This window comes from Nycticebus coucang, chromosome 3 (assembly GCF_027406575.1).
Source record: "Nycticebus coucang isolate mNycCou1 chromosome 3, mNycCou1.pri, whole genome shotgun sequence".
Lineage (NCBI taxonomy): Eukaryota > Metazoa > Chordata > Mammalia > Primates > Lorisidae > Nycticebus > Nycticebus coucang.
The window spans coordinates 101,347,026-101,373,446 of NC_069782.1; the positions used below are offsets into that span (position 1 = coordinate 101,347,026).

A 26,421-nucleotide genomic window follows, 5' to 3' on the forward strand; every position below is an offset into this window, starting at 1 on the left:
GAGACTCTGTCTCTACAAAAAAAAAAAATTAAAAAAAAATGCAACGATAAAATGCAGGGAGGGAAGTGACCCCCAACTAGGGGTTTGATGGTAAACCTTGGCGTATTGCTACCACACATTACTGCTTTCACAGGTGTAACACACTAGCAAAATCACTGGTTTGTCTTCTCTTATCTCAGAGCCATCAGATATTGTAGTGGTCACTTTTAAGTAAGTTACCAAATTTTTTAATTTAGTTCTGAGGCTTTTTGCAAAAAGAAATACAGGTCACTTTTATTTTCACAAGAAAATATTAATTTACTCTGTCAACACTTAGCATCTAAAGCAAGGAGGAGTTCTTTTGCCTGACAACCTTGGAAGGTCATTCTTTAAGAGTAAGTCACTATTGCCGTCAATTTCAGATAATTTGTGATTCACACCTGTCATAAGCCATATTAAAATAATTTGTTCATACCTTCAGTTTCTCCGTAGAATTAAAATCCTTTAAGTTTTGTTTCTGTACTTTATCATATCCAATAGGTACAAATCAAAACTTTACTATTTTAACTATCTGAAGATCTGAGATTAATTATATCAAAGAAATAGAAAAAAATGTTTTTACATCTTCATTAGTACTATTTGAAAAAGACTATTGTTCTTTCCATTATTCAATAATCAACTATATAAATATCTAAGAAAACTTTCAAGATAAGTTTTGTATTAAATAATAATTGATTGCTACACCTTAACTCTAGGATTTTCAATATAATTTGACTCTGCGTCCCAACTTTATAATTACGTGGCTTTTGTTCTATTGACCTTGTCTTAAAGTTTTAAGGCCTGAAGTACACTTGTCCCAGTTTTAAAGCTGTTTTCAATTCTTTTTTTTTTTTTTTAAGGAGTAGGGGATTTATAAATAGAAACCTGTACTTCCATAAATTTACCCATTACATCTATGCGTTCTCGATCCTCTCCTCCTTTCTTCCAACTCTCCTCTCCATTATCTACTCAGACATCCAGCCATCCTCCCATCCATGCATTTATTTTTTCCAAGTATCTTTCTGCTTACAATCAAAAAACAGGGTAAGTACACACAATGCACGTATGATTATAAATAGACTTAAGGATCCAGAGAGTGTCTATACTAGAATAGAAATAGATCAACTTTTTCATTTTAGAGAACTTTTAGCTCCTTCCCTTTCTTCCTGACTTTTCACAATTCTAGTTTACATAGATTCAGAAAGTTTCTGTGTTTCTCTTACTACTTTAAACATTTTTAGCATGTTGGTCGATCTCCATTTGCTTTAGTAGACTTGTTTAAGACAGTGTTTGTAAATCGACATAGACAAGGCCTGACAATTAAGTTTGCAAACTTGTCCCTGTGAGCTTATGTTGACAGCACTGTAGAAACAACTTGATAATGTTTTATAACCTTGGTATTTAGGCATCTCCCTGTTAGGTTCATGTCAATGTGTGGTAGTGTCTTGAGGAGTGGCATTCATTGTTATGTGTTTTTATGTGCCATTGTGAGAATGTCAGAGCTTGAATTAGAGCATTCATAAACTTCTTGTTAAACTTGGCAAGAGTAAAAGTGAAATCATAGACATTTTAGTCCAAATTTATGGGGATAATGCCATGAAGAAAATCATGGTGTAAGTTACTTAAACATTTTTCTGAGGGGATAGAAGGTGTCACTGTTGAAGAGAGGTCAGGGCAGCCAGTAATAAGCAGAACATATGAAAACATTCCAAAAATTTGTTTAATTGTGTGTCAGAATCTTTGGTCAACTGTGAGAAGTATAGTAGACCAAGTAAACATGAATAGATTTAAGAAAATCTTAAATGGAAATCTTGGCTAAGAACTCATGGCTCTTGGATCATGACATGGCACTGCCTGTGAGGGAGTTTTTCAGCCAATAAACAACTATATTGGAATAGCCTCCCTACTAATCTGATGTGGCCCCCCGTGACTTCTATCTTTACCTGAAGATAAAGGAAATATTGAAAGTAAGACATTTTAATGATATTCAGAACATCAAGGTTAATGCAGTGGCAGCTTTGGTGGCCATTCCAGAAAAAGAGTTCTAAAATTGCTTTGAAGGATGAACTAAGTTCTGGTGTTGGTGCACAACTTTCCAAGAGAAGAACTTTGGAGATGACTACGGTGATATTCAGTGATGAGGTATATAGTACTCTTCCTAGGATGAGTTTGCAAACTTAATTGTTACACCTCATAGAAATCCAGTTGTGCAAAAAAAAAAAAAAAGAAAGAAAGAAAGAAAGAAATTAGGGATAAATATTTTTTGTTTATTTTTGTTTGCTTTTTAAGTTATTTAAGTTGCCTTAAACAGGTAGCTGCCCTACCAAATTTAAAATATGAGTTTTATTATTTATTTATTTATATTTTCAGTTTTTGGCCAGGGCTGGGTTTGAACCCACCACCTCTAGCATATGGGGCTGGTGCCCTACTCCTTTGAGCCACAGGAGCTGCCCTAAAATATGAGTTTTTTTTATTCATCAATAAATATTAGTAAAGAGAGTAATTCAGTACATCAGGTTTTCTCAGTCTAGAAATTCACAATTTCTATTTAACGTTCTAGAAAAAAAATCTATTGCATGAATTAAACATACTGATATATTTATACCATATTAATTTTGGCTCCCTCAAATGTTAAGATACTGGTTATGACAGTAGGAAGATTCAAGATAAATGAATGACAGATGCAAGAGAAATGAATTTGTTCTTTAAAAATATTAATCTTATACCCTTGCATATAGTATTTAAGTGCCAGGGGAAATCTAGCCAATGTAGGGAAAATAGAATCTCCTATCAAGAGATTGAGTTCATCATCTTTCACTATTAATATTGTAACTCGTTAAAAAAATTGAAAACTTTGTTAAAATAAATGTAACAAGTTAGAACTAAAATTCTAGGCATTCTTTACATATATTGCAATTAGCACAATTTCTTCAGATATAGAAAGAATCCCATAACCTTCAAGTGGTTAGCACAATTAATAGTCAAAAATATCATCTATAATTTCTAAAAGCAAAAATACAAGCATATTTTCTTTTTTATTTCAGAACATTATTGGGATAAAAATATATCGGCTACATGAATTACTTTTTTACAGTTTGAGTCAAAGTTATAAGTGTTCCTATCACCTAAATAGTGTGCATTGTACCTGTCACATGTGACTTCACTAATCCCCTTCACTACCTTCCTCCCCTGCTTGATTTCCGTTGAGTTTTATTTTTATATGTGCACATAAGTGTTGATTGATTAGTTCCAGTTTAATGGTGAGTACATGTGGTTGTCACATGTATTTATACAAAGGAGGATGTAAGTTGACCAACAAATACGAATGTTATCAGAAGATAGGATCTAATATACAATTTTACACTAGCCCAGGACATGTCTATGTGCTAAAGGAGGTTTTTTCCCCCAAGAGTTTATAATTTGTATCAGTGAGAAACCCACAGAAAAATTACAAAGGTGGATACCTGTGTCACTCTTCCAGCATCTAAACTAGCTCCCCACAGAGAGAAGTTCTTCCATAAATACTTGAGTTGCAAATATTCGGAAAAACACTGTCCAATAGAATGTTTTGTGAGGTTAGAACTGAGATTTACCAATACACTGTCCAATATGGTAGTGACATATGGTGAGCTGTGGTAACTAAGGAAATAAATTTTTAATTGCACTGAATTTATGTTGCTTTAATGTAAAGTTAAATAGCAGCATATATTAAGTGGCTACTGTAGTGTACAAGATAGTTTCAGAAAGTGGTAAAGTGTGAGCAACTCAGTAGTGCTCGCCTGGAAAACTCAAAATATATTAATTTGTTCATTTGTCACTGTTTGCATTTGATTTTAGGTTATCTCCCCCCAACTCCATACCCTTGTCGATACAATTCTATTAATTATGTTTTGAAACTGTGAAATCTTAACATGTTTACAAAGGCAAAAAATATACCAAAAATTCTCAGAGACCGATCTCTCTTCCTATATACCTCTTACCTTACTCTTGTAAATAACTGAATTTCATATTCCTTTGTTTATTCTTAATGTGATTCTTTTTAAAAATCTGCATTAATATAAGCAGATGAAGGTGTGTTTTCTTATTTTTTTTCTTCATTCTTACTCGAGGGAATATATACCTGCATATAAAATCATGAGTTCAAGCTGACATCCTAATTCAGTCCATTCACACAGAGTTCTTTTCTTGCTTCATTCCATAGTATTATCTCCCTCTTTCCCCAGTGAGAACCTGGCTCTCAAAATTATCCACATATTTACTTATTGTTTCAATGGAGACAATACTCTCTAGGTATTTCTGAGGCTACCTTTCCAAGGCCACTATTTCCTCAGCCCCATCCATGTTTTAATCTTTTAGATTTATCTCTTATTTTAAGAGTGTATTTTCCAGGTATCTTCCTAATGGAGAATTTATAGAAATTAAATATTCTGTGTTCTTGAGTGTCTGAAAGAATCCACTATTCTCTTAACTGATGGATTGGTGGAGTATTGAATTCCAAGTCTAAAATAATATTTCCTTAGAATTTGAGGGCATTGTTTCATCCTTTTTTTTCACTATTCACTATTGCTCATTAAAAGTCTAATGCAAATCTGACTGTAATATTTTATAGATAGTCTTTTATATCTTGAAGATATAACTCTTCTCTTTACTGTGTCCCACAATATTTTATAGGTATATCTCAGGGTGGTTATATTCTTGTACCAAGCAGGAAAACATAGTGTGCACAGGCACCGTGTCCTAGGGCCTAAGTTTTAATTCTTACTCTGGTATTTAGACTTTTCCTGGTAAAACAAACATGGCCTAACAGCATTTATGTTTCTGAACCTCTATGTCAAGAACAACTTAGCATAAGAAAACACATACCGTATAGTTAGTGACCTAAGAGCTTTGACAAATATATGTCTGAAATGTTAGCATGTCCAAGAGACTAGATTATCTAATTTAGCTGGAAGCATGGGTGAGGGTGCTGGCCAGGTAATGTTTCACAGAAGAAATGACATTTGAATGGAATCTGATTTTATATCTACAACTTACATGCATGTATTAAATTATCAAATCTACCCTGAATATATGTGTATCCATTATATATCAATAAAAAATTATAAAAATAAATAACTGATGAATGGGTAGAAATTTAGGAGGTAAACAGGGTTGGCAAAACAGGTCTACTCAGGCACATAACTGTAAACAATTGGGCAAGGAGAGTTGGAGTTTGTAAAGCTAGTATCACTCTGTTTATTGTCACCCAAGTCATCCCCAAAATATGTGTAGGGCCACCTCAACACCAGAGGTCAAAGAAACATGTATTTCTCCACTTAGGGACTCCCCATCGTGTACACCTTAGCATCTTTAAAGATTCCTTTACTACAGACTTCTCTCCCTGTTCCTGTGTACAAGATCTCCCCTGCATATTGAGCTGCATTTTGCTAGAACTACAGACCTTTCCTTTGCCTCTCTCTTTTTTCCTTTTCCTTTTTCTCTGTCGAATGTTTTGCTTGATGGTAGAAACTGGGGAGATTAATGAATGATCTAGGACAATAGAAAGAATGGAAGGTGGTTCTAAAAGAGGAAAAATTAATAACCCAAATTCAAGAACTACTGGGCGACGCCTGTGGCTCAAGGAGTAGGGCGCCGGTCCCATATGCCGGAGGTGGCGGGTTCAAACCCAGCCCCGGCCAAAAACCACAAAAAAAAAAAAAAAAAAGAACTACGAGAGACTAGATAAAAGGTCAAAGTTATTCATGGCCTTAACCAGCAGAACCCAGACCCCTGATGTGTTATTAAAAGGGGAGAGAAGAATATACTCTGAAGAAAGAAAGAGTAAAATATGAATGATGGAATACGACAAATATTAAAGAGGATACAAAGGAATGAGAATGTCCCGGCAGCAAAGAGAATGTTTACAGCAGCGAAGTGTTTTCCAACTACTTTGGATACTCTTAGTGTCTACTAATGTGATCCGTATGTATACACTATTTCCCAGCACTTTCACTTATAGGTATATTTCCTGCCAATATATACATATATTCTCCTAATAACATATGCCAGAATGTTCACAGCAGTGCCACAGATAATAATCCCAAACTGGAAATGCCCGTCAGTCATAGAACGGATAAATTAATTGTAGTACAGTGACATACTCTACAGCAGTGAGAATCAATTATCTAATTCTATACCACAATGTAGGACAAATCCCATAAGTTAAGTGAAACTGGATAAACAGAGTATATATTCCATTTGCATGAGCCCAAACAGTTACATAAACTTAGAAGTTACTGGTCTCTTAGCAGAGTAACTATCCTTTGTGAAATAAATTACTCAACATTTTAGCAGTTTCAAACAGCAAACATTACCTTTTGCATTTCTGGGGAGTCAGGAATCCTTTCTACCTCAGGGTCTCTTACGACCTTGCCATCGCGATGTTACCTGCGGCTGTAGTTGTCTGAAGGCTTCGGTGGAGCCAGAGGATCTACTTCATGCTCACTCCCATGGCTGTTGGCTTCAAGCCTCATCTTCCAGCTGTTGACTGGCAGCCCCAGGTCCTTGCCTTGCAGGTCTCTCCACAGGGCTCTTTACAAGGTCTTAGAGCAAGCTTTAGAGAGAGAGAGAATGACTCTGCAAAGTCTTTTCTAACCTAGCCTGGGAAGTTATTGTATTTCATCTCTATCCTGTTGGGCACACAGATCTGGCACAAAATGGGGAAAGAGAACCTCTAAAGTTGAATTCCAGGAAGCTGAGGAGAAGGGGATGTGATTTCGGCTGGTTATCACACCTGGTAGAAGTTAAAGTTGAAGGATTTGTAGTTCAGTAGTATAGCACCTGGCATTTATGATTTAAATATTTAAGAATTCTTACTGAGAAATACAAAGAAAACAAGCATTTTTTAAGAGGCAATTTATTAGCATTATTAAAACAAAATAGTACATAAAAGACAAAGGTCATCAGAGATATCATAGAACATTAATTGGTCCAGATCTCTCTTTAGCTATTTAAATAGTCATATTTATTTAACCAGTTATTGCTTGAGGTAAATAATCTGGAAATCATGTGAGAAAAAGTGTGAAAGAACTAAATCTTCATGATATTAAGAAGTCATTGGGTAAACTTTAAAATATTTAAATCAGGAATATTTATCTATTAATATTAACATATTATTTAAACATATGACATTTTTTTAAAAATTTAAGCTCTAGGAAAATAAGATAAGGTTCTAAGGTGCTAAGTCATTGGAGAGAGTCAAAGGTTGACACTCACGCTAATTTAATTATCAGAGTTTTATGTGTATTAAAACTTGTTATCCAAAGGGGGAAAAAAATAGCAGCTTCATGAAGTTATATTTCAAAACCTTTCTCTCTGTTATTTTATTTTTTTATTTTTTGAAGATATTCCAGATGTCAGAAAGATAGGAGTGGAGTATAATAGCTCAGAAATGCTAGGCTTGTTAATCGTATGCTGTGTCAGGAAGGATCAGAGTGAATCAGCACTTTAGAGCACATCATCTGGAAAGTGGTGACACGTTCACTAGTCATTGGATTGTATGATAAAAAATTTGTGTTATTAACCATATCCCAGATACATGATATTGACTCCCTAAATATTAAATAAATATGAGCTATAATAATTAGTGTATGTTAAATAAACAGAAAAGAAAGGGAAGAAGTAGCATTTAGCAAAGGATTCATATACTTAATAGCACTTTCCACAATTATTAATTTCTCAGTTACCTAATATACCATTAAAAAAATGACTTCGCATTATATAAACTCTCAAAGGCAAATTCCTTTCTTTAGTACTTTCCAAGATAATAGTATAATTAGAAATATCTAATTTTATTAATGACAGAAGACAATTTGGTGGCATCATTTTAGATCATTACCTAAAATAAGTCTGAATTCTATTCTGACCTATTTAATACAATAATTGTGTACCTACTTTTAAATGCACATAATAAACTTAGAAAGGATTAAAAAAGGATAACATATTCTTAAGTTACTACCAGAGAGAGGCTCAAGGCCTAAGAGAATTTGGCTCTATAGGTCTGTTAGCCTCACTGTCAGAAAATTCACATGAATTCTTCCAGGAGCAGAAGTTAGTAGCCCCCAGGACTTTACTTATTGAAAGGGGTTAGACCATCCTTAGGGTTCAGAGAGCAGGCTGTCTAGTCTCAATTACGAGCCCATCTCTTATTAACTGGTTGACCTTAGTTTCCTCACTGGGTAAACCAGAATAGTGATACTTTCTGCCTCACAGGACTGTATGAGACAATAAAATGTCTATTAAAGCAAATGCATATAAAATGCTCAGTACAGTGCCAGGATGAGTAAAACCTCAACAAATGTTAGTTATTACCTGTATAGTCTGAATAAAGTTGAGAAAGAAAGTATAGACCTGAGTTCAAAACTGGTTTAAAATTCAGCAGTATAAAATAGACAAGATACTTTGAAGTCCACACAATATATTGACCGAAAGGCCAGCTTTGTTTACTAAATCTACACTCCAAAGTTGAGGATAGCCTATCCTACCTGGCATTTCAATTGGTTAGAATGGATTATCAAGGTATCCCCTTTTTTGATCAGTGATGGTGCAGCATGATTATATATTATGTGTAAATTTCATTTTCTTGAAACCTAGGTAGATTACAGAATCAAACAGGTTTGTCCATTTGTAGTTGCTTCTAAATTGCCATTAACTGGTTACTTAATTATACTCATTTTATATTTTCTTGAAAGCATTCAAAAAATCACTTCTAGTTTGATCCAAGCAACCATATGTCCATAGTATTAGTAAAGCACACCACAGCTGATGTTTAAGCTAATGGAATGAGTAATGTATCACATATCAGCTTTGAATAGTTCATTTATGCTGTTCTAGTGAGAAGGGAGTAGTTTCCATCTGTACTTCAGAAATTAAACATTTGCTTCTGAAAGATTTCATTTTAATTGGAACTAATATTAGTTTACTAGTAAAAGGCCTTTAGAAGAGTTAAAATGAAATCATGTTGCAGTAATGAAAAGACTGTGTTGTACAAGTATTTTTTTCTTGAGGTACCCCAACTCTTTCTCACGTTATCTCTTATGGCAGTGTAAAACAGACCTTTACATGATTTTAAGGTGTTTTTTTTTTTTTTTCATCTTCTTTCTTTTTTGTGTGTCAAAATCTGTGTAGGAAGATGAGGGGATCAATTACAATAACAGATTAAAGGTATTTTGAAAAGACAATCATGGTATTGGGTGCTTATGTGATAAATGAGAAAATAACATTTTTTAATGGGAAGGATTGTGAATAAAAGCTTTGTAAATCACAGGTTCCTACAGGTGTTAAGACCACATCTCATTGCCTAAGCCCAAGAGTTAGAGGTTGCTGTGAGTTGTGTGACGGCATGGCACTCTACCCGAGGGTGGTACAGTGAGACTGTCTCTACAAAAAAAAAAAAAAAAAAAGACCACATCTCTTTGTACTTAACTGTCTTTAAAGGGGTTAGAAACTATTTCATCCTGTTCTTTGGAGTGATAGCATTGATGGGTGGGTTGCTGTTCACTCCAGAACCTGAAGGAATTGTGAAGTAACTGAACATCTGTTCTCAAAAGTTCCCGTCTCTTTTGACACCACAAAAAGTAAAGATTACTTCATTAAACATCTTTAAATGTTCCTGTGAACCTGGATAATTATTCATTTGTAGCTTTTCAAGTATGAATACAACCCAAGTTACATTGAGATGCAAGATAAACATGTTGCATCATCTCTGCATTTTTGTTTGACTTTTACAAGTTCTAGTTATTCATCCATCCATTCATCTAATCACTCTATTTATTCAATTATATATCTACTCTGTGCCAGGCTAGGCACTTAATCCATGAACAGGAAAAGTTTCAAAGGACCACAGAAAACTAATAAATACCACAGTGACATGACTAGTTCATAAAACAACTTATTGAGTGTCTGTTGTGTGGCAGATATTGTTGTACTTAATGCTAAGATCAGGTGTCATTAATAAGATTATACTTAAAAGGATTCTGAAGCATAAGTGGAATTTGGGCACAGGAAGGATAGTGCTGTGGACTCAAATAGCTAATGATGATGAGAGGCAGTAGGGATAAAAACTGGCAATGTACTTGGGATATAGTTAGATGATAGAAAAGATTCCACTTTGTGGGTATTTGGATCTAGAGGGTTAAGTAAAGAAGATCAGAAGAGCAAAAGGATACCTGGGTTTTTTCATGGGTGACTGGGTACCACGATATTACATATAATATAGTAGAGGAAAATTTGGTTTAATGAGTAGACACTAATGTGTTTAGACTCAGATAGAATAAATATGAGGTGTTATAAAGAATTTTATAATTGTCGATTGGATACACAGTTCTGAAATTCATTAAAAATTAAAGAAAGATAAGGTGGGAGTGGTGGCTCACATCAATAATCCTAGTGCTCTGGGAGGCCAAGGAGGGTGGATTGCCTGGGCTAGAGCAAAACCCTGTTTCTAAAAATAGCCAGGTGTTGTGATGGGCACCTATAGTCCCAGCTACTGAGAGGCTAAGGCAAGAGGAACACTTGAACCCAAGAGTTGGAGGTTGCTTTGATCTATGATGCCACAGCACTCTACCAAGGGCAATAGAGTGAGACTGTCTCAAAAAATAATAATGGTAGTTGCATCCATATGGATGGGAATTGTGGTTCGGGACTCTTTCTCCTAAACAAAGTGGTGTGAGTTTGGTTTCTCCAACTCTTTATCCTATCCATTGAAAGTAAGACAATGATTTAAGGGAATGTCACTATAGAGTCGTATTACCCAATACAAGTTTCTGTTACTAGCCATATGTTTCTGTTGAACGTTTGAAATGGGATGAATGTGACTTAGGAACTGAATTTTTTACTTAAGTTTAATAAATTTAATTTTAATAGCTATGTGTGGCTAGATGCCACCTTTTATTGGACTGTGCACCTAGACAATGGACAGAGGAGAAAAGGACAACAGATTATCCTGTCAAGTATAGTGGATAAGAATGTAGGTATAGGTGACACATTTTAGTAGATAGAGGAAAGAAAGGACTAGACAAAATGAGTGCCAAATCGTATCACCAACATTCCCACATGTTAAGAACATGGCAGCAGGATTGTAAGGAGTTGTATGCTACCCTTCAAATAAAGAATTGGTGTAGGAAAAAATAATATTTATTAATATTATATTTAATGATAAATAAAAATAAATAATATTTATTGATTGATAAATAACATTTACCAGTAATATTTATCAATATCTAAAGTACTTCTCTCTTTTAGGTTTAGAACCATCCCTCTAAAAATTAATATGTCTTTATTCTGCATCTTCACATGGGACAGAACTCCCTTAATATAACATAGTAGAGTAGTTTGAGTTAGACATTGCACTTTGGCATCTGAGTTCAACTCTTTCTTCTATTACACATTAACAGAATGATTCTGAGAAAGAGTCTTGATTTCTCTGTGTCTGACTTGTTCAACTAACTCTTACGCCTACGTTAATACTGGGGTTGTTTTAAGATTTAAATCACATTAAACACTCTGAAAAGTAGCTAGAACCTAACCACTGCTGTTATTAACCTCTGCTATTATTAACCTTAAAGCTAAATGTGAAGAACTATTTTATTTTAGACTATTTTAAAATGTAATTTAAAAGACAATCCATGGATTGGTTTTACCAGAAGACACATCTCTCTACTCAATGTTGTGGTACTTTGGAAATAGTATGCGTATGATAAAGCCAATATCTTGTTATTAATCTTTTTGATTATAGGGAAGACATCTTATCAAAAGAGAGTTTACAGTATTTTTATTATTTTTATAATATAGAATTAGTACCTTTCACTAAATTTTCTTCTATTTAGCAGGTCAAGTGCTTTCTTTCTTTAAATATCTTCATGTTTACAATTCTAACTGGTTTCCAACCAGCTCCTTTTTATAATTTCTTAGAGTTTATATATGGAATAGGATGACAAATAATTATATGGTTCCTAAATCAAAATGACATAAAAGAGAAAGATAATCTTTCAAAACATTTCTGCGAAAATGCCTCTCATTGTCTTTGATTCTTCTCACTTCCCAAGATAATCCTGCTAAGGTTTTTGTATACATACATTTTAAAAATAATTCAAAGTCTAATATTTGTTTTAAAAAACATTTCTACATTTCTTGGAATCTACTGTAGAAATCCAGAAATACAAATAGAACCATCTTCTCTCTGTTGTTTTATTTTAACAGTAATTCCTGAGTTTGTGACACAAGTGAATGTTGCCTTGGAAGCTCTAAGCAAGAACTCATTGAATGTGTTTGATGATAATCAATTTGTGGACATCTCAAAGAAGATCTATGATACAATTCACGATATCAGATGTTCAGTCATGATGATTCGAGTAAGTTTTCTTTACTTTCCGTTGAATTATTGCGACACTCTTCACCATCTGGAATGCCTGAAACGGCTGCAAGAAATACTTTATTTCTGTGCTATAATGTCAATGCTGAAATTAATTCAAACTTTACAAGTTCACACGTATCCCCAAAGTCAGATCTACTATCACAGCAGCACTTTTACTTATGTATTTGGTGATAACTTACACAAATGAGGACATTTAACTGTGATGTATGCAGAAAGGGGAAGATTTGTAGTGTGTAGGATTCATTGAGACGTCTCTTGTCATGATCAGGAGCCAAAGAAAGATACATAAAATCATTTTATTTCTTTCTTGAACTAAAAGAAAGAATCATTCTCATCACTGTAGTGGAACTGATGGGACAATGTATTAAAACAAGGTATTTCTATAGCCAAGCTCTCTCATCCTAGATCATAGAATCACTGGGTATTCTGTAAGAAATTTCACTTGGAGATGCCAAGAACAAAGACTCTTGTCTGGGAGTTGTCTATTTGGGGAAATATATGCCACCTTCCCAGGTGTATGAGTGCATCATTTGTTGTGGACACACTGCATATGCAGAGACAAGGATTGTCTGTAATATGAACATAAAGTGTTATTTTAAATGTTACTAAAAACATAAGTTCTTTGTCAGATGCATTTTCAAAGATGTGAAGATAGTTAATGGCCAATCCCTGAGGGAAGACTTTATGCTATCAGTAGTGTATTTAGGAGAAAGTTAACAGAGAAGGTGAGACAGTGGGGAAGAAGGAAACAAAGGAGGTGTAATTCGGAGTCACTGCAGACCACTGGGACTTGATCATGCTGGTGAACTCTCAGCGGTGCACTTTCGCACCTCAAAATGATCTCACCAGAAGTAAACAAAATCAGGAGATTTACCTCTCTATTCATCCTTGGTTAAAGGCCACCCTCACAGTCTCATACTCAGGGCCAGTCAAGCTCTTGTGACAGAAGAAGGTAACCCTCAGATGGGTGGCAGATGATTGCAAAAGGAAGATTCAGTAGGACTGGTGAAAGTCATTTGTATGTATGGGTGGAATTCAGTTCTAAAACCTCTAGTCTTAACTGTTAGTGAGACTTAAGATGTAAATAGAAATGCCATGACTGTATGGCAGAGCATCCAAATCTTCTGGTTGGCGGGCATGTCATAGTTAGCCTTCACTGAGCAGTTAAAAGCAGAGCCATCTGTGGACTTTGTAAAGAAGAGGGCCAAGGAAGCCTGCTAGGGCAGATGGATGCTGCAGAAGAGATTACAAGAGAAAGGCTAAAGGTGTCAACATGTACGATCTAGAACTCTGGGGTTTGGAAAAACCTGAAAGCAAACCTCATACATGTCAGAGAAAAATCCAGGATATATATGTGATGAGAAGCCTGCAAGAATTCGTTCAGATGTGGCTGGAATGTGTGACCCAGTACCAATACTGTGTCCGAACAGCAAGGACCTTCACTAATTTTCTTGTTCTTGCAGAGGTTTTTATGCTTAACCTGTGTGGACTAGTGGAGTGGTAATAACCCAAAGCTCGGAAGGTAGATGGATCCAGGACAGAAACATTGAAAGTGTGAAGACAGCACAAGAACATTGGTAAATAGTCTTGCCAGGGTGAAACCTCTACATTTCTAGGGTCCCTGGGTAGATATTTGAGAATACAAACCAGTGAAATAGCATAGGGAAACTAGGGGAGAGAATGTATTTTTTCCTACTAAAGCTATTTAGGGAAGAAAAAAAATCTTCTAGCTTCTCCAACTTAGATGCCCTACCATTTTAAAATTTCCTTATTATCAAGATGTCTTACTTATAGCAAATAAAATTATCTTGCCCTTACTTCTGCATGTCCCTCACATACAGCAATCCTCTGTAGGGCTGGAAAACAATTTATTGTAATTATTAATAGTCTTTGAGAGGAGTAATTTTTCCCTATAGTCATCTCTTTTTCAAGGTAAATACTTTCATTTCCGTTATCTTTTCCTCATGGGAATAATTTAGTATCTTGTGTTCTCTGTTAGTTCTTATTTAATTTTCAACAAACTTCTCAAAATAACCTATTCTAATTAGGTCTGGTCCAATGTCAAGCAAAGTAGAAGACTTGCTCTCATCTGTTATTTTCTACCATACAGCCAACTGCCATTAGCTTATTTTTTTCCCTTTGAATTGCCATGATTATTAGATAGAGAGCAATATCATTTTTCCCCTTTAAAAAAACATCTTATTGTTGCCTATGTATTCATTTTCCATTTTGATTTGATGTGTTTACTCTTGGTCTTAAAGCCTAATCCTATTAAATGTTATTTGTTTCTGAATGATCCTTTATATAATTTATCAGGTTATTTTTCCTATTTGGTTGTTGACTAGACCATGTTACCACTAGAAACGTGAGATGTCAAGTCTTAATTCCTTCACGTAAATTACTAACAAAATATTAAATTAAATTGGCCCTTCATCTAGCTGTAATCCCTGCAAGATAGCTTCTGCTAAAAGCCTTGGAAATTTGATGCTCCATCCAGCTGAAAGTATGTCTGAGTATAATATGTGGTTTAAAAGAGTGTTTTCTAAATTTTAAGGTAGATAGTTTTTATTTAAATGCAATTTATGGCCAAAAAGGTAAAACAGATTAAAAAAAAAGAGTGCTACTGTACTTGAAGCCATGGAGGAAAGGCCAAAGGCCCACAGTTTGTTCCTGTACCCCCAAGACCATAGGTAGCCTTGGGGATCTCTACAGAACTTCTATCGAGATTCCTACAAGGTTAATCCATAAACCTCCAGACTTAATTGCCAGTTGGATTATAGGATAAAAATAGAAGTCAGGTGCAAGTAAATAAAAATCTATCCTTTTTTTTTTTTCTTAAAAACTACTCCTTTATAATAAAATTGATATTATAAAATCTCTTAGAAGGTCAATTTAATGCTGACCAATACTCTGGCCTTAAAACTGCAAGGATTTGATGCTTTTCTCAAGATACATAAGGAGTGTCAACATTTAAGGAATCAGTTTATAATATTGCAAGTTCAGGGAGGGCTGGGCTGTGCTCTTGAGAGTATTTCTGACTGTCACAGAATCCTACCTTGTGTCTGAATTTTCGTGAGTGCTCTTCTGTGTCCTTGAAATGATAAAATACTAATTTAAGATCAGAACCAAAAGATCTTAGGTCAGGTGTTCATATTCTATAAATAGTTCCACAAAATGTGATTATGTCTACATTTACTATTTATTTTGATTAATTGTTATGTTATTAAGTATTAAGATTATTTTACAAAGTTCTAAGATAAATCCTGTGACATTTAATATTACTATCTCCAAGGGATTCAGTGTGTGAACAGATGAGGTTGTAGAATCTCAAATTTAACAGAATCAGAGTAGGGGATATTAAATATTCTGATATGCTTGGTGTTTAATATCTATGTATGAATTTTACAACTAGTAACAATCCGTATCACATAATGATTGAGATCAAAGCAAGCAACAAAACTCACTTAACCTAAGTTTTCTCTTTTACAAGATAGATCTGGCATTAAACCTATTCAAAGGATTAATTAATTAATTCAAAGGATTATTATGGTAACAAAATGAGCTAATAAGAATGAAAACCTTAGTAAATAGTAGTCTGTTACAAGAGCTATTATTACTATCGCCACATAGAGTTGGTATTTACTAGCTGCTAAAGCTGCCTATTATTTTTGTGTATCTTGAAAAATGCTAAACATAGAACTGAAGAAATAAGCCAAAGGCCAAAGAGCAAATTGAAGGGCAATGCCTTTAACAGAGAAATATATTGTTTTTCAAGACATTATTTATATAAGAATGTACCTGCTTATTAACATCAGATTTCTAAATTATAGATTGCTTAATGAAAATTATACTTTTGAACTCCATTTAAGCTAGGATTATAATTCCGCATATCATTTCTGTTAGTCTTCTGAAACATGAAAGGAGTGAACCCTCAATGTTCATCTGTTTTGGTCAAAGGTATTTAACCACAAATAGAGAAAATTTATAGGGTGGCGCCTGTAGCTCAGTGAGTAGAGCACCGGACCCATGTGCCAAGGGTGGTGGATTCGAACCCAGGCCCTGCCAAGCTGCAACAAAAAATAGCTGGGTGTTGTGGCAGGCGCCTGGAGTCCCAGCTACTCAGGAGGCTGAGGCAAGAGAATCACCTAAGCCCAAAGGCTAGAGGTTGCTGTGAGCTATGACGCCACAGCCCTCTACCGCGGGTGACAAAGTGAAACTCTGTTCCCCCCAAACCTCCCAAAAGAGAAAATTTATAGGGGTTAACATAATTGTGTTAGCTGTGAGAGAATAGCAGGGGTGGCCAGCAGTGAAAAACTCTCAAAAAGAGGAACAAGGTCCAGGTTAAATTAGTCCGGTAACAGGACTTTATATATTTTGTTTGTAAATTTTCCATGTGCCTTGCCGAAAGCACATAGAAGACATAGGGATACTCCCAAAGCCAAATGTGAAGATGTTCAGGACTGTCACTAAGTTTGGATTTTCTGTGTGAGTTTTTTTAATTTTATAGATCAGGGAACAGGGACATATTTTGGATATCTCACTTGATGAAGCTAATTTTTGAGGAAACAAAAAAATTTACAAGATTAAATGAATTAAAAAAAAAACATTTATATATCCCAGTTTACATGAACTGTTTGTACGTGAAGTCATTTACGAGGCTTCTAGAAGTGGAACACTGTCCAATCTACGACTTCAGCTAACATACACAGAAAAACTCTTAAATTTTTTTGTATGTCTACTATAATGGATAAACTTAGGGCTTTAGGGAACTATGTATCGTTTTCTTAGTTGAGGTTGCTTGCTCTGTCATGACCTCTCTAAACTTTCTAAACTTTATTCATTTTCCTTTACAACTCTTTCTTCTTCATGACTTCATAGAAATCTTTTTTTTTTTTTAATGTATCTTCTGGACTAAGCTGCTGTCTGTTTGAAGTTCCACACTCAAACTACCGTAGGGAAAAGGCTTGAGCATTTCAGATACTAACCAATGACGAATGTTATCCAATTAGAATTCTGTAGAATTAGATTTGAAAATGGAGAAACGGTGAAACGACATTGTGTAAAATCAAAAGATTTGGGTTCAAATACATCTTACGTGTTCAACTCTACATGTTATTACTTATATGGTTACTTTACATGGTCTCATTCATTTCTTCACTATAGGTAATATTGGAAGCATACTATTGGGATATTGGAAGTATACTATTGAATTCCTACTTTGAAGTATCATTATATTTAGAAATGAAGAATTAAACATTGTTTCCTGAAATCAGGAACAAAGTGAGATAGCCTATGAAGCAGTGCAATACAAATTAAATCAGACATGTACAATAGAGAAATAGAACTGAATTCCAAGTATGTATTATGATATATTAAAAAGTAACTGGAAAGTATCTTAAAAGTATAATATATCACAGCATGAAAAATTATACAATAAGCTTAGTGATATTTTCAGTGAAACAAATGTAGGTTCTATACTCTGAAAACTATAAAACAATATAAGAACAATTTAAGACCTAAATAAATAGAAATATTGATCATATTCCTGTAGTTGGAGACTCTGCATTAAGATGTGAATTATCCCCAAATTGATTTATAGATTTAATGCTGTCTCAAACAAATTTCCAGCAGACTATTTTAGAAAACAGATAATTTGATATGGTTATATGGGTGGACACATGTTCAAAACTTAAATTGTATACTTAAAATTGTATGTAAAATAGAGTCCACAAAGTTTATTTAAAAAGAATTGTTTTAGGCTGGGCATGGTGGCTCATGCCTATAATCCCAGCACTCTGGGAGGCCAACACAGGTGGATTGCTTGAGCTCACATGTTCAAGACCAGTCTGAGCAAGAACAAGACCCCAACTCTCAAAAATAGCCAGGCCAATGCCTATAGTCCCAGCTACTTGGGAGCTGAGGCAAGAGAATCACTTGGGCCCTAGAGTTTGAGGTTGTTGTGAGCAGTAATGCCATGGCACTCTACCTAGGGAAACAAAGTGAGACTCTGTCTCAAAAAAAAAAAGGAATGTTTCAGTCAGTAGCCAATACCTTAGAAAATAAGTAATTTTAATTCAATAAAGTCCTACCGAAACTGTACTAAATAGCGCTATTGAAAATGCTGAAATTTCAAATTTCATTAAATTAATATTTTCTTCTTTATAACTGACTGCTTGCCAAATAAATCTAATATATCTGTCTTCTTTTATTGGGTTTTATTTCTTTTGTTTGTAAATCATTATGTATCATCTTCGGTCAGGGGATGGCAAATATGGCCAGATTTGGCCCATCATATGGTTTCTATGGCCTCTGGGCTAAGAATGATTTTAACATTTTTAAATGGTTAAAAACATTTGAAGGAATAAGATTTTCTGATATGTGGACGGTGCCTGTGGCTCAGTGAGTAGGGCACTGGCCCCATATATTGAGGATGGGGTTTGAACCCGGCCCTGGCCAAACTGCAACAAAAAATAGCTGGGCAACAGAATAAGACTCTGCCTCAATAAAAAAAAAGATTTTCTGATATGTGAAAACTGTATCAAATTCTTACTTTTGTGTCCATAAATAAAATCAAATTGGACCACAACCACAGGCACTGGTTTACACCTATGACTCTTTGTGGTACAACAGCAAGGTTGAGGAGCTGCAATAAGAGATTACATGGGCAAGGCAGATAGCTCAGTGGGTAGGGTGCTGGCCACATGCACCAGGCCTGGTAGATTTGAACCCAGCCCTGGCCTGCTAAAAACAAAAAAATAGCGGGGAGTTGTGGCAGGCACCTGCAGTCCCAGCTACTTGGGAGGCTGAGGCAAGAGAATCGCTTAAAGCCCAAGAGTTTGAGGTTGCTGTGAGCGGCGACGCCACAGAACTCTACCGAGGGCCACAAAGTGAGACTTTGTCTCAATTTAAAAAAAAAAGAGGGCGGCGCCTGTGGCTCAGTGGGTTGGGCGCCGGCCTCATATGCCGAGGGTGGTGGATTCAAACCCAGCCCCGGCCAAACTGCAACAACAACAACAAAAAAATAGCCGGGCGTTGTGGCGGGCGCCTGTAGTCCCAGCTGCTCGGGAGGCTGAGGCAAGAGAATCGCGTAAGCCCAAGAGTTAGAGGTTGCTGTGAGCCGTGTGACGCCACCGCACTCTACCCGAGGGCGGTACAGTGAGACTCTGTCTCTACAAAAAAAAAAAAAGAGAGAGAGAGAGAGAGATATTACATGGCTCATAAAACCTAAGACATTTACTCTCTGGTTCTATATAGAAAATTTACTAACACTTGTCTTAAGTTGTTTTTTCCTTTACCAGAATCTTGTCGGGCTTCTCCAAGAATTCAATCACCCTTTTATTAGTTGTTGTTATTGTCTTGTAAATATAATCATCCAAATTTGAATGTTAGAATTATTTTTTCTTTCGAGTTCCTGAGTATCTGACCACCAGAATGCCTTGTAATAACCCTTCCCAGACACAGTCTAGGGTTCCAGCCTTCTTTTCTACTATCCTGTACTCAGCTCACCACCTTGAACAATTTCATTGTCCTCTGTGCTCTAATTTTCTTACCGTTTCTTTGGTAGACCAGACTTCTTGTTTCTTTATTTACAAATATTATATCCATGCCCTGATGCTTTGCAAATAGAGATTTTTATTTATTAGACCCTCCTCTTCTCCAAAGGCTTTAAGGAAGTTTGTACATTCCTTTTGGTGTTTTGCATCATTTATTCAGAAGGTAAAGTTAAATTTTAGCCTAGACTTGGAATATCATGCATTTTGAAATTCAATTTTGAGGCTCATAGGATATCAAAATTCATCAGTTTTATTCTCTACTTTATTTTTTATGTTATAGTACAGTAGTACTTCCCCCTATATCCCTACTATAGGGATAATTTTGTCTGAAGATTACTGGGATTACAAACGGGTTTTCATAAACTACATATTTGCTGAGTGACTTAGGGTGATTATATGTGCGTGTGTGTGTGCACCTTGGTTTGCTTTGGACAATGTTGAATTATACCCTTTACTCTCAAAAGTGTTCAATTTGGACAATAAATTGCTATTCTCACTCTGGTTTCCGGGTCCTGATTGTGCTGCCTGATGCCCAGTGGTACATCCCCTCCACCCACTGGGCGATGCTCCACAGTGCTTGGCACTAATGATCATAGTTCTCTGTCAAGCCAGTTTTTCTGACCCCAGGGAATACATTTTCCCCATAGGCCTAACTACTATCAAATGTGAGCTGCGTCTCTTCATACTCTGCAGATCCTTTGTTGACTGTGGAGAATCAGTTCAGACACCATTTCAAATTTATTTAACGTACAAAGACTGTAGCTTTTCATTTATCAGCGTGAAGCAGCTTTCCTCAACTCATCTTAGTCACTTTACTCCTCATCTCCCAGGAGTCTTGACATGGAATCCCAGTTCAAACACTTTCTCCTTTTTGGAAGTGATGTGACTCCTTTGTAGTGTGAGAACCAGTTTGTAAAGAAGCCGGCTGCTAGGAGGTGTCATACAGGAACTTAATAAAAGGCCAGAAGCAAAGTAACCTTATATGCAAATTTAAATCAAACCTCAGTAGGAAGAAGTCTGTAGTAGGGCTCTTGCTGATTCCTCTGAAACCAAAGAGTATAAGGTGAGGAAAATCTGAACCACCTGCAGGCACTGGTCACCAAAAGCTCAAGTCTTAGGCTCACAGCACATTTCATGGCCTTCCTCATGTACATCCCATTTGAAGAAACTTTTGACTGAGGGAACAGAGGAGGCTACTGTAAGAAAGAATTTTTATTGAGAAACATATTGGTTAAGCTATAAAAGCAGTACAGCCAGTGTTCTCAGTTGCTCAACTGAGAGGAAGAATTCAACTAGATGTCATTCCGGGAAGCGCTCGCTTTTTCACCAAAGGGTCAATGCCACCAGCCCCGCAGGAGAATCCGTGGTCCAAAGGGGCTTTGATGCAAACTAGTTCTGCACTTAGAGAGCTGTACTCACGCAGCTCAGAGCTTTTGACTCAAAGTAACTGATTATAAGGAGCCAACATCTCTCTTTGCAAACATCTTCAGGCAATCAGGGAAATGGCCAGCCCTGTGAACAGAAGAAGAAATGGGAAAGATGCTTAGCTGTGGCATCTTCAGGAATTTTTGTTGTTTTTGATAAGTTAATTATTAAATGACTTGTATTAATTTTTATAAGTAAACTTGTCTTAGCAATTAACTAACTTAAGTTTATATTAAGAATTAAATAAGTTTTTGTTATTTGGGGACAAAGACTTATTTGGTTGTAGGCATGTATTTAGAAAACACCTTTTGGAGAGTTGAATAGACCTCCCAGAGAAAATAATATGCAAATTATAATTTAAGAAGAGATGACTTTGAGAGAACAGGCTTTGGCATAGAGCTATAAGAGGGCAGGAGATTGGGAATTTTATATTTCTAGTATCTATAACGTAAATGGTAGAATTTCAATGAAACAAATATTCTGGAATCTGATAGCAAATCTGACAGATTATACTGCTTGAATTGAGGTGTTTGAAGTCCTAGGCTGATAGGGAAAGTCACAAATCTTTAGCCACCTACAGGCCTGAAGAACATTTCCTTTTACCACAGAGGAACAAAACAGCTCCTTGTTTTTACATCATGGGAGGCTTTTGACTTCAGTGACTTCCTTTTCTTGATGGGCCAGTTTTAAACACATAAATCCCCAGGGTCACTTTTTAGTTAATTTGTTAAAAAGCACATCATACAACTCTTTTCTTCTCCCCCAGATTTAGACACACTGGCCTGCTGGTTGTTCCTCCCATTTGCCAGACATGCCCACACTTCTGGCATCTGTCCGCCTCCCATCCTTTCTGTGGTGTTTTCCTCCACCAATCTGCCCAGGAGGCCTCTGGGCATCTGCTTTTATCATTGCCTTATCTCACATCCTACATAGATTCTATATAGAGCCATATCCAAAAATAGCATCTCCCACCTCAGCTGCTCTCTACCTTCTTATTCAAGTTTATGTTTGCATCGAGTTTGTCCTGTCAATTGACAAAATATGTATCTGAAAAATATATACATTATATATATATATATATTTGTTTATCTCTGGCCTTTCTCTCTGAAAAGGAAAGTAGGCTATATGAAAGAAAGAATTTTTAGACCTTCAAAACAAAGTCAGATGCCAGGGCATTTTACAGTTAAATAAAGTAGTTGATTTGGTTTCCAAATCTGACATTTGTCCAAAAGATAATCACTGAGCCCCAAAGAATTGACGGCAAGAAAAAGCGATGTTACTTTGTTACATTTTACATGCGATAAATGATGGACATTAGAAATAGAAAATACCTTGAGACTTTTTTTTCCACCAAGTATTAAAATTTTCTCAATGTTTGTTTTAAGAGAATTTTAAAAGCTCTAAGGATCTGTTCAGTGTTGTACTTTGTGGCTGCTGATGTGATCTCGGCTACACAGTACAAGTGATGCTGTTTGTCTCAGTAGATGCTTCTGTCAAGTCGGATCTATGTGGTTGTTTTAAAAGTCCTTCATTTTACCTTGTGCAGCTGACAAGTTTGCTCTTTAAAGGTGATGACGATTGTAGAACATCCCTGATGAGATGTCTTAATTGTATGCATTAGGTGTTAATTTTGGGAAAGTAAAGAACGTTGCTAAGGATAGAGTTTGTGGAACTTGCTGAAATCCATTTTATGCACATTATCTTCCATTATCAGTCCCTGGTGTTATAAACTCTGAAAAGTCACAAAATTATGTATAATTTAATGATTAAAATGTCTTAGATTGCAGTGTCTGGAAAGAAATCAGAAATTAAATTAAAGTCATAAAATATAGAAAGATACTATAACAAAAAATATTTGTAACCTAAGAAACTGGCAGTGAACTACATTTTAACCATTCTGTAGTGGTCTGCATATAAAATATAAAATTAGAATAAAACAAGAGATGTTTATATTTCTTCCATTGGCACTAAAATTAGTGGTTTGGGAGTAAATTCAGGGCACCTGAATGAATTTACCAGAATAATTACTAAATAATTACCACAAATTTATATTGACAGTACATTTGCAGATGGCTATGCTTTTCCAGACGATTTTGCTCATTTAACTCTTGGAGTACAACCTCACTTTAAGTTTATCTCTCAGAGCTCCAACTTCAAACTTCTGCGGAATATCTTTGGACTCTGCATAAATCATGTTCTCTTTGGACTTCAGATTTGCATTGGTAAAAGAAGGATAACAAAAGTAGCTGCTTCATAATGGTTGATCAGAGTTCAAAAGGAATAACATGCAGAGCATGTAGCAAACTTTCTAGCATACTTGTAAATGCTCAGTCAGTACATGTTAGCATACATTTGTATTGATCAGAATAACAAATGCTGGTTGTTGTAACGTATCCCAGTGGTGGTTTATTTATCATCTTTACATTGGTCTGATGCTAGTTTTTTTTCCTGGACAGGTCTCCACCAGGTAATGATTCTCTGACTCAGGATCCTCCAATATTTTAACATCACTATCTATATCAGGTAGCCCCACTGTCCCTGCAGAAGGAGAAGAGAGGGTAGATGATTGAACAGGAAGTTTGGTGGCCAGACCTCAGTGAGGCCTCCTTCCTTCTACAGCCATTGGCTAAAACCCAGTCAAATGGATCCAGCTGTACTGCAAAGGAGCTGGTCAATGCCCACTTCCTTAGTGTCGAAAGAGAATAAATGGAATTGATGAACATGTAATTATTACTTGTCGTGCTCCTTGTTGCTGTTATCATTGCTGTGCGACAAATTACCCTAAACTTAGTGGCATAAAAGAACCATCAATTTATCATATTAATCTCTTCTATGGGTCAGGGATTTAGCAAGGGCACGGGCTTTTTGTCATGCAAGTCTGATGTCAGGGTGGAGCTTTAGAAGACTAAGGGCAGCTACATTTTGCTTCTTATGGGGTTTGGCTTGCTCACAGCATGGTAACCCCTGGATAGCTGGGCTTCTTTCATGGCTTTTCAGCAATTCAAGTTAAATGTGTACACAACTACAGTACACTGCCTTACTAACCAAACTTGGAGATCACATAGTGTCACTTCTGTCAATTTATTTATTATCAGCAAGTTCCCAAATTCAAGAGGAGGAGATATGAACCCCACCTTTCAATGGAAAGAGTAGAAAGGTCCAATGGAGCATGTGAGGTGGAAGATAATCTTGCACCCATCTTCGGAAAGCACAATGTGCTCTGCTTTTATAATCATATTCTTATTGTCATTGTCATCATCATCATTATTATTTTTACTGATTTATTTTGTGACTATAAGTCATCTAAAAAGCTTCCTGCTTATTAAGTTGTAAAATAAACCAATGAAAATAGTCTTAAACCACTGCAAGCAATCATTTGTTTAATGACAAGTAAAGATTGGAGAGGTCTGATTAATCAAATATTTTAATTAGTAGAATATTAAATTCCTATGTTATAATGCCTTCTATAAATGTATCCATTCCCTATTTGTTATTAAGCTATACAAAAGCTTTTTTATATCCATCTCTAAAATATTCCTTTAAGCTAGTAATAACTGGAAAGTATAAATGTGATAAAAGTTTTGAAAATGCCATGCAGACTGTGAAATTATCATGATCCTGGGAAACATGGAATAAAGAAGACATCACATTAAGGAGTAATTTTATATCCTGTACAGGATATAGTCAACCATACGGAATATGGTAACTTCTACCTTTCAAGCATAGTGCTATGTTTTAAGAATACAAACATGAGTGACTCATGACCCTTGCTCTCAAGTAACAGGCATTCTTGTAAAATGATGCATCAGTAAATCTTAGGACTATATTGTAATAAATAGTATAATGGAAGCACACGGAATCAATTTTGAAAATGTAGAGATTGTAAGTTCTGCCATGGGGAAAATTACGCAAAGATGTGTCCATTTCGTGACATTGAATTGGGCTTTGATGAGTAAGTAGGAGTTTTGTGGTTGGAATTACAGTTTAGGGCATTTGCAAAGATATAGAGGTAAAGGCATAATTGAAGAACGTCAGTAAGGCCAGAGTGCTTGAACCCCAGTGAACAAGTGGAGAAGACTGGAAATTTTAGCAGAATTCATATTTTTAAGATTTCTTAGTAATGTCAAAGAGACATGACCATGCTAAACAGTAAGAGGAACAGAATTACTAATATTCAAAATTCATCCTGTGTGGTTTGGGGGAGACACATTTCAGCATATTTCTCCTCCTCCCCCTCTACAATCATTCACTTTAAGCTGCCTGATATTTTAAAATTGAGGTTCTTATAGCAAGAGAAGAGAGAAATAGTGATTGGGTAAACAAACAAATCCATTGCCACAACAACAAAAATAAACAAATGGGTCTTAATTAAGCTGAAAAGCTTCTGTACAGCTATGGAAACAACAACCAAAGCAATAGACGACCTTCAGAATGGGAAAATAAATTTGTATATTATGAATCAGACAAAAACTTGATAACTAGGGTCTACAGAGTCAAATTAATCAACAACAAAAAAGACCTTACGATACCATTTATCACTGGGCGTGAGATGTGATAAAGAAGACAGACAAATGGCTAACAAACATATGAAAAAATGCTCATCATCCTTAATCATCAAAGAAATGCAAATAAAAACCACCCTGAGGGCTCGGTGCCTGTGGCTCAAGCTGGTAAGGCGTCAGCCACATACACATGAGCTGGTGGGTTCAAATCCAGCCCAGGGCCCGCCAAACAACAATGATGGCTGCAACCAAAAAATAGCTGGGCATTGTTGTGGGCGCCTGTAGTCCCAGCTACTTGGGAGGCTGAGGCAAGAGAATCGTTTAAGCCCAGGAGTTGGAGGTTGCTGTGAGCTAAGATGCCACAGCACTCTACTCAAGGTGACAGCTTGAGGCTCTGTCTCAAAACAAACAAACAAAAAAACACCCTGAGATATCACCTAACCCCAGTGACAATGGCCCACATCACAAAGTCTCATAGCTGTAGATGTCAGTGTGGTTGTGGAGAGAAGGG

At 35.8% G+C, this 26,421-nt stretch overlaps 1 protein-coding gene across 1 annotated transcript in view; it reads left to right on the forward strand.

The window, feature by feature from the left end:
• CTNNA3 (catenin alpha 3) overlaps positions 1–26,421 on the forward strand; it is a 1,739,301-nt gene that overhangs the window by 1,357,170 nt on the left and 355,710 nt on the right. Inside the window, exon 13 of the mRNA XM_053584032.1 lies at positions 12,256–12,407. Coding sequence (XP_053440007.1) covers positions 12,256–12,407 — 152 coding nt within the window. The remainder of the gene's footprint in view (positions 1–12,255; positions 12,408–26,421) is intronic.